Source organism: Oryctolagus cuniculus, chromosome 11 (genome assembly GCF_964237555.1).
Source record: "Oryctolagus cuniculus chromosome 11, mOryCun1.1, whole genome shotgun sequence".
NCBI classification, from domain to species: Eukaryota; Metazoa; Chordata; class Mammalia; order Lagomorpha; family Leporidae; genus Oryctolagus; species Oryctolagus cuniculus.
In genome coordinates, this window is record NC_091442.1 from 73,713,307 (window position 1) to 73,722,851 (window position 9,545).

The 9,545-nt window shown below is 37.4% G+C and overlaps 1 protein-coding gene across 1 annotated transcript in view; it reads right to left on the bottom strand.

Moving 5' to 3' along the window:
- TSPAN8 (tetraspanin 8) overlaps positions 1-8,016 on the bottom strand; it is a 32,395-nt gene extending 24,379 nt beyond the window's left edge. The window contains exon 1 of the mRNA XM_008256788.4: positions 7,671-8,016. Within this exon, the coding sequence (XP_008255010.1) occupies positions 7,671-7,730 (60 nt within the window). The 5' untranslated portion in view covers positions 7,731-8,016. The remainder of the gene's footprint in view (positions 1-7,670) is intronic.
- Between the last annotated feature and the right edge of the window lie 1,529 nt (positions 8,017-9,545).

A 9,545-nucleotide genomic window follows, 5' to 3' on the forward strand; every position in this document is an offset into this window, starting at 1 on the left:
CTCTGCCTGCGGCGCCGGTATTCTGGGATCTAGTCCCGGTTGGGGTGCCGGATTCTGTCCTGGTTGCCCCTCTTCCAGTCCAGCTTTCTGCTGTGGCCTGGAAGTGCAGTGGAGGATCGCCCAAGTGCTTGGGCCCTGCACCCGCATGGGAGACTGGGAGGAAGCACCTGGCTCCTGGCTTTGGATCGGCATAGCGTGCCAGCTGTAGCAGCCATTTTGGGGGGTGAACCAATGGAACGAAGACCTTTCTCTCTTTGTCCCTCTCTCTCACTGTCTAACTCTGCCTGTCCAAAAAAAAAAAAAAAAATACTAAACTAGTTCATCTTGATTATTAGATTGACTACCATATTGGTTCCCTGAGCCCTTTCTCCAGTTTGCCTCAAGGATTTCTACCTTAGTCTTTTCATGCTGTTTTCATCAACACAAGTATAAATTAAGAAATAAGTATAAAGTAAGCTGAAAATAGATCTTTGTAAAAAGAGTGGGAGTAGGAGAGGGAGAAGGAAGAAAGCTGGGGGCATAGGCGGGAGGGAGGGTTGGGTGGGAAGTATCACTATGTTCATGAAATTTGTGTACCTTCAATAAAATCTTTAAAAATTTTTTAAAAGAAAAGAAATATGTGTCTATCTCCAACCCAGTTTCTTTTGGTAAAGTTGGAAAAGGAAAGGGGTCAGTATACTCAGTGCCGAGGCCTGCTATCAGTGACCCTGCCGAACTTCCTTGGCCCAACCTCTTCCACTTATTTCTAGAGAATCTCTGTGGTTTTTACTCAGCTTTCACAGAGCATTGTTCTTTCTATGGAATTAGGATGTAGTTGGTCTCAATCAGCATTCTAACAAATTAGGCAATTGTGAAATTTGCTTATGTATATTCAATGGACTAAAAATGTATATGTTGAAAATCCTAACTTCCAATGTGACTGTATTTGGAGATATGGATTTTAAAAGATAGGATTATATAAAGTCATAAAAGTGGGGTCCTAATCTGTTCAGATTGGTGACCTTAAAAGTAATCAAAATCTCTCTTTCCCTCTCTCCCTCTCCCACTCACACAACGGAAGAAAGACCAAGCAAGAAGGTGGCCAGGAAGAGGGCCCTCACCAAAAACCTACCAGAGATCTACCATCTCCTGATTCACTCTCCAAATGCCTGCAACAGCCAGAGCTGGTCTAGGCCTCATCTAGGAGCCAGAAACTCCATCCAGGTCTTCCACAAGGGTGGCAGGACCCAAATACTTGAGCAGTCATCTGCTGCCTCACAGGGTAAATATTAGAAGGAAGCTGAATTTGGATCAGAGGTGCCAGGACTCAAACCAAGCCCTCCAATATGGGATGCAGACATTCCAAGCAGCAACTTAACTACTGTGTCAAATGTCCTCCCCAACTGGTAGAATGTTGACTTGTCCTCTTCTCTGATAATGTGTCCTCCAATCATCTCTACTCCCTCTCTCCCAACTGTATCTTTTGATTTTAATGTTTATGGAAGTGTGCTTCAGCAGTGTAGAGAAAGGAAGAAACTGCTGGGATACAGACTAGACTGTGAACTTAATATTATTGTTCCCAAAGGGGCACCTTGAGGGATGAAAATGAATAATGTTTAAGGGGCCAACTACAAGACTCATTTTTACAATAATCCCAGGATACCAGAGGTGACTTGACTATTGGAGGCAGAAAAGTCATGTGCTAGTCACAGAGCAATAGGGATGAATTCAGGATTTGATCCCAGTCACTGTGTTTAAAAAATATACTTTTTTCTCATTGTCTCGACTTATGAGAGACAAATTCTTGCCTTTTTTTGCTGTTTTATTTCTTCCTGTTTCAAAATCCAACACTGAAATTTATTCGCCACTATATAGAGTAGTTTCATATTTATGAGTCATAAAAATGCTTATACAATTGCCATTGAATTGTCTTCTTTAAATATTTATATGGCATTATTATGAGTTTTTCTCATCTAGCAATGCACTTAATTTTCATAACTCCATGATGTAGATAGATACTACCACTGTCATCATTTTTTATTGATGAGGAATAGTAATGCAGAGAGAGAGTAGCTAATTTCCAGAAGGCAGCACAGCTAGTGATGAAAGAACTGATATTCAGACTGAGATCTCCACCACTGGGTTCTAATGTGTTTTGTCACTGTCACATGATTGCACGGTGGTAACCAATGACTCTACTTAAAAAGTTCATACATTACAGCCATAGATAAGTCTACCTTGGGACATATCATCAATGTACAGAATAAGTCATGTTCTTTTTGTAATGTACCCCTATCACAGAGTTATATCTGCTCTGCTTCCTGTCTTCTAATTGCTCTCAGCACATCTAACCTAGAGACCAAGCCAAGGTACCACAAAGAATTCATCCATGAACATTGAAATCCTGATTCTTGAAACTCTCACCACATTCTGATTTCCTTCTTTCTCTTCATATTTCTACATGTATTGGCTTCCTTCAGTTTCTGATACACCTGACTCCACAACTTGGCCTCTTTTCCTCACCTTACCCCTTCTGGGATTGGGGATGTTACCTCACTCTGCTCTCCTTCATTAAGAGCTGGCCTCTCCATAGCACTCCATTGCTGGCCATTATTCCACTGCATCCACGAGGCAAATGCTCCCTGTAGCATGCTTACTCAGACACCTAAAACACCCTCAACAGCTACAATACTATCAGCATGGTGTATCTAAGAGAGGCATAGGAAAATGTGGGCATTGCATTTGTTTTTAACATAAAAGGCAGGAAAACAGATTTTGTACCAATAACATTACAACAGGGCATCCAATTCTCCAACATGCATCAACTGCTTGCATTAAGAGATTAGAGTAATTTTTACTTTCACATGTTTTTCTTCAATTAGTAATTCTAACACTTGGATATTACTGCATATTTATGTGGCACATCACAAATTCTTCCCCAGAAGAAACTAGTATGTTTAGATTAAATAACCATATGCACATCTTAGAGATATTTCTACATCTGGCCCTACTTTGCAAAGGTTTAGCTTAGCAAGTTACACCAGAAAGAATGCATTTGAAAACATAAGGCTATGGACATCTACAAGAAAACCACATCAGTGGGACCGTTAAAATTTTTGGTTAAGTAAACATTGAGAATGTGACAACTTGCTAATTTCTTGTGAAGGACTGTAAAACTCCAACTGAAGACTCTAGGTTGGGGGTAGACAAGAGAGTAGAAGTAGGAACATTCTTTAACTGCAGGGATTCTATCATCTACATTTTGGTTTAAAATATTGATGTCACCTGTAGGCTAAGAAATTGTCACTAGCAGCCTTTATAACTCTTGCTCTCGCTGAAAGAGTGATTCAATTTCAAGATTTCTTACACAGGCTTTGTAGGCCTGACCACATATACTAATGGAAGGAACTCCCAGGAAAATCAGAAATATCTAATTAGGATCTACACCATCAGAAGGACTTTGTCTTTGTCAACAGAGAATGGTTATGATAAATCAATCATAATTTCTCAGGAAAGCAGTGATCATTTCTGGTGTACCATGGTACAGAGCTCTACAACTCACTCTGATTCCTGAATATGCAATAGTACTTCAAAAATCTTGTGGAAAAATTTAAAAAGGTGAATTTATTTTGGTTTAAAATCTTTTTTTTGAAAATTCATGCACAATTTTTCCATAATACACATTTACCACATATTGTGGAATTTTTTTCATCAAAACAAACTCATATTACTAATTCCACTTTCCTATGAATTTTTTAACTTTCATTTAATAAATATAAATTTCCAAAGTACAGCTTTTGAATTACAGCAGCTTTTTCCCCCCGTAACCACCCTCCCACCCACAAACCATCCCATCTCCCACTCCCTCTCCCATCCCATTCACATCAAGATTCATTTTCAATTATCTTTATATACAGAAGATCAATTTAGTATATACTAAGTAAAGATTTCAACAGTTTGCACCCAAACAGAAACACAAAGTATAAAGTACTGTTTGAGTACTAGTTATACCGTTAATTCACATAGCACAACACATTAAGGACAGAGATCCTACATAGGGAGTAAGTGCACAGTGACTCCTGTTGTTGATTTAACAATTGACACTCTTGTTTATGACATCAGTAATCACCCGAGGCTCTTTTCATGAGCTGCCAAGGCTATGGAAGCCTTTTGAGTTCACCAACTCCGATCTTATTTAGACAATGTCTTCTATGAAATTTCTGAAGTATTCTTGTGCAATACTGAATCTGTAAAACATCCCCTAACTAGACTAGGGTGAGAGTCATGGTACAATGGGTTAAGCCGCCAACCGGGGAGTCCACATCCAACATCAGAGTGCCGCTTTGGGTCCCAGCTGCCCTGCTTCCAACCTAGCATCCTGCTATGTATGTGGGAGGCAACAGAATTTAGTTTCCTGCCACCCATGTGAGAAACCCAGGTGGAGTTCCTGGCTCCTGGCTTCAGCCTGGCCCAGCATTTGGGGAGTAAACATAAGGGAAGAAGATCTCCCTCACCATGTATCTCCTCTCTCTGTCCCTCTACCTTTCAAGTAAAATAAGTAAATATTTTTTAAAAATAAAATTCAGATATATTCCAAATTCCTGATTAACTATTTATGAAACACTGACCTTTGATATATTCACAACAGCCATCAGCTCTTTGCATGCTGTCTTTATACAACAAAAATATATTTAAACCATTTCACAATCTAAAGATTGCTACCAGTTTAGATTCTTTAAGGCATCTTAATAATAGGAACCATATATTTATTAGTATATGAACATCCTGGTTGGTTTACATGGGTGATATATATTGTGTCATATAAAGACAATGGCTATAAAGACAAGTATAAAGACATCTTGGAAAAATTGCTGATTCCAGGGTTGGGCAGGAACTAGGCAAGTTCAGGATTATGTCACAAGGTCTCAGGAGTCAACCTGAAGAATCTCCACTAGGCAAAGATGGATAAATTGCACATCAATAAAAAGTTAATTTATCTGTCATTTCATAAAGGGTACTTAAAAATATTAGTTTATCACTTCGGTGTGATTCATTATTTTGAAATTCAACAAGTGAAAAATGAGAAAGAAGTTCTTACGCTACTTTTTTTAAAAATAAAAGTTCCGTATCACTGGTAACCAAGCAGTAAATGAAAAATTTCTTATTATTGAAAGTATTATTGCTAATACTTATATATTAAGAAAAGTTGATAGAAGAAGAATATCACCAATTTGAATCTCTTAATCAATCAATACTTTCTTTAGTACTTAGCATCAATGGCTACTTACATCTCAAAAAGTAAGACAATCAAACATGATGTGCCTACTGATGAAAGAACACAATATCACTTATGAAGCAGTTGTGCCAAAAAAACAAAACAAACTCTGAATATCATCAAGCAGCCAGATGCAATTACTAACATAAAAGACAGTACAAAGGATGGGAGCGCATGTTAAACTTACACCTCTGCAAACGGCAAAATCCAGATTCTGGAAAATGTGGTTAAGACAAACACACATGTCAGCACTTAAAACTTGAAGAGGGAATAAAAAGATGAACTTAGAGGGAGATTCTATAGATAAAATTAACATGAAAGATGTATCAAACAATGACAATGTATGGACTTCATCTGGATCCTGACTCACACAGGAACATTTATAAGCCAACTGAAAATTTGAACCCTGGATGGCTATTTGATCGCTGATCATGAACTGTTACTAAATTTTAAAGCATTATAAGGATATTGCGCTTATACTTCTTTTTTTTTAATTTGTTGACAGGCAGAGTGGACAGTGAGAGAGAGACACAGAGAGAAAGGTCTTCCTTTTGCCGTTGGTTCACCCTCCAATGGCCGCCGCGGCTGGCGCGCTGCGGCCGGCGCACCGTGCTGATCCAATGGCAGGAGCCAGGTACTTCGCCTGGTCTCCCATGGGGTGCAGGGCCCAAGTGCTTGGGCCATCCTCCACTGCACTCCCTGGCCACAGCAGAGAGCTGGCCTGGAAGAGGGGCAACCAGGACAGAATCCGGCGCCCTGACCGGGACTAGAACCCGGTGTGCCGGCGCCGCAAGGTGGAGGATTAGCCTAGTGAGCCATGGCGCTGGCGTGTGCTTATACTTTTAAAAGAATTATCATTTGGAAACATATACTAAAATATTTATAGGTAAAATGACCTATCTAGATTGCTTCAAAAGTATTAATGGAAGAAAACTGGCCATGCTTCCATGGCTGTTAGGGCTGGGTGATAGATGATTCTCCTATTCTATCTTCTTTGATGAACATTTGAAGTTCTCCATAATATCAAATTAGAAATAAAGCCAAGGCATTATACTCTCACTGCTTAATCAAGGGAAGAAATTTCTCAGGAAAAATTTTTTGAAATTGATATAATCAATCTTTTTTTCTTGGAAAAGGAGAAAGAAAAGATGATAAACCTTTTTCCTTCTTTATTTTGTTTATATTTTCAGTGATTTAATTCCTAAATATATCATCTGTGTACTTTGGGACTGCTGATCATTTGGAATGTCATTCTGTACAATGAATCTGTATTTATGTAATTAAGTTTAATTAAGTCCACTATTTTTCTTCTATGTTGTGATTCCAAATATGGAACAAGAAACACATCAATAGGAATAAGAATTGTAATAAAATCTCATTTCATAAGGATAGGTAAAGAAGTACCAGCTTATCACTTTCGAATGATAATAGAAAGCTAACTCATCAATTTGAAATGTGAAAAAGTAAGAAGTATTTATTCTACCTTTTTAAAAAGGTATTTTTAAAGAATTATTTTAATTGGACAGAAATCACCACTGTGTAGATACCAGCTATCTGCTTACCATAGGCAAACAGGTATAAAACATACAGATAACATATTCCAAAAAAAGGAGGTTTTGTTTCTCCTTGTACTGCATAATCCATCATTCAAAACTTTTTTCATCTAAGTGTTCTGGGTTATTTCCAATAATTTGCTTTTGAACAGTCTCTAATTGCACCATATACACTAAAAATGATAGTCAATTTCCCAACGTCCCATGTGCCTTTTCCATTTTTCCCATTTCAACATGTTAGATGTTACTTATTAGTTTATTAAAGAGGGGATGATATTAAAATCCTAACCAAAAAAAAAGTCCTAACTCCAAAAATGCCAATATAATTCCACTGGTTTAATTCAATCCTTTTATGATAAAATAATTTAATTGCTTCCCCTTCAAGTTTTTTATGATCTATTGCTTTTTTTTTGGGGGGGGGGAGGTCGTCAGGAAATGATCCTCTTTTCATGTCTTTATCATTCCATGCCATGCTATTCACCTGTTTCAAATCCAGACATAAAGGGATGGATCAGACCATGTTTTTCCCACAGGGGACTTAAACCAGGGAGGCCTGATTGATATACAACTAAGAATAATTGTCCTTTAATTAAGGGGTAGTTTTTCCTCCATGATTGTTTTTGCAACTATATCAAAACATTTATGAAATGTTTATCCTCACAGAATCTAAGTGTACTTTTTTGAGTCATTGGCTCATTTTCAATTACTGAAATATCCAAAGCAAGAACAAACAAATCCAAACAAGTAAATGGAAGATACATTTTCCTTCTCCTCCTATTTCTCTAGTGCAGAATCTGTTCTTGTTTATGATATCAAGATCCCCTTTCTTGCAGAAAATTGATAATTAAAAGGAAAACACTTACCCAGAAAAAGAAGTTGAAGATAAACATGGAATATTTTATACAACCACTCACACCTGCCATGTTACAAAAGGATCAGGAATCCAGATGCCGTGAATGCAGCTATTCGTTAGAGGATTGTCCTGCAATATGCTCTGCAATAATGTGCCTGCACAGGTTCCTGTGCCCAGGGCTTCAGAGAAGAAATAGAAAGCAGGGAAGCTGAAGTGGATAAAAAATTAACCCACACATTTAAATAGCACCAATGCTTATCTGCAGGAAAGTATGTTCTTTTTGCTTGTCATGGCTTTTGGGGCACTTGGCCAGGATATTTACGATCCTTTCTTAAAAACGGCCTCCTCTAAAGTAAACAGATATCAAGTTAAGGGAGTGGCACTGGATCAGGGGAGAGAATGGCACAGCCAGATACTGGGTGGTTGGACTTCAGAAAGCACAGCCCGACTTCCCCGCCCTCTGTATCTGCTGCAGGGAAATAAGGTTGTATTGCTCTGAGGTAAGGCACATTTTGTCTCAATTCATTTTGCACTGTATTTTCTCAAGAATGTGACATTTCTTCTAACAGCAAAAAAATACATTCAAAAATCAGTCCAATCTCCAGGAGTAGATACAGTAACCTTTTATCATTAACCTCAGAATAGTGAATCAACCATGACATGCACGGGCCTTTTTGGGCTTCCAATTTATTTCAAAACAATTCCACAGAGCTGCGTTAAATGCACCACAGTTGTGGCAAGTGGAGAGGGATGGAGATTTTTCCTATCACAATAAGAACATTATTTTTTTATCTTTATTTCTTTACGATATACAAGAAAAAAAAGTGTTCTCAGGAGTCTTTCTGACTACCACTATTGTGCTCACTTCATAAAGTGTAGCAAGTTTCATAGCTTGGTTTGTTTGAAAGATAAACACAGTCTTTTCTTTCCTCTGATAAATTATTTCTAGCAACAATACATCTCCACCAACTCAGTTTCTGAATTCTAGGCCCTTCTGGACAGAAAAGAAAATCCTAAATGAGAAGGTGGTCATGGATCATTGGACACAGATTGTACAATTTGCTTCCAGTGCTAATAGAAGGCAGCTGTCCCAGGTAAAAGCAAAAGTCTTGGACCTAATGAGGAAGCTATGGACTACTTCATGTAAATAACCTGGAGCATGCTAGGTTCCACATTTTACCTCTCAAAAGGATCTCTTATTCCTCTAAATAATAATTTTAAGAAAGCTCTCTACCTCAAAAGGCTATTAGAAAATATTTCTTTAAAATTTGTGAAAAATTCCACACAATAAGCAAAGATAGAGTTCTTCCAAAAGAATATTTATTTCTAATTTTCACAGAGGTACAATCCTACTCCCTCAGTATAAACAATATATTTTAATGCATTGTCAATGATAAAATTTCATGCTAAAAGCCAAACTTGGGATTAGTCCCAAAAATAATAGCTTAATATTTCAGTTATCACTAATATTGTCAGTGTTCTGTGCAATTTTATCCTAGAAAATGGAGGCATAAATGTCTACTGAGATATTAGTATATGTAGTACAAACCACAGATGAAAGGAAAAAGAATTTTATATTAAGTGAAAAGCCAAATGGATTTATAATTCAAAAAATAAAGATTTATCACATATACATAAATATAAAAGAAAAACATAGACTTAAATACTGTTCTACTGACAAGAATGTATCTTGTGACTACTAAATTTCAGTTTGGAATATATTTTCTAGTAGAAAATAAATCTTCTTGAAAATAATACAGTCTTTAGTTAAATCATTCTTGAACTCTGAAACACAACAACCATGGGTGTGTTTTATAGGAAAATGACCCTATGCAATACAGCTCCCAACCCAACTCAAAATCTATGTGAAAAAGTTCATTCCTTT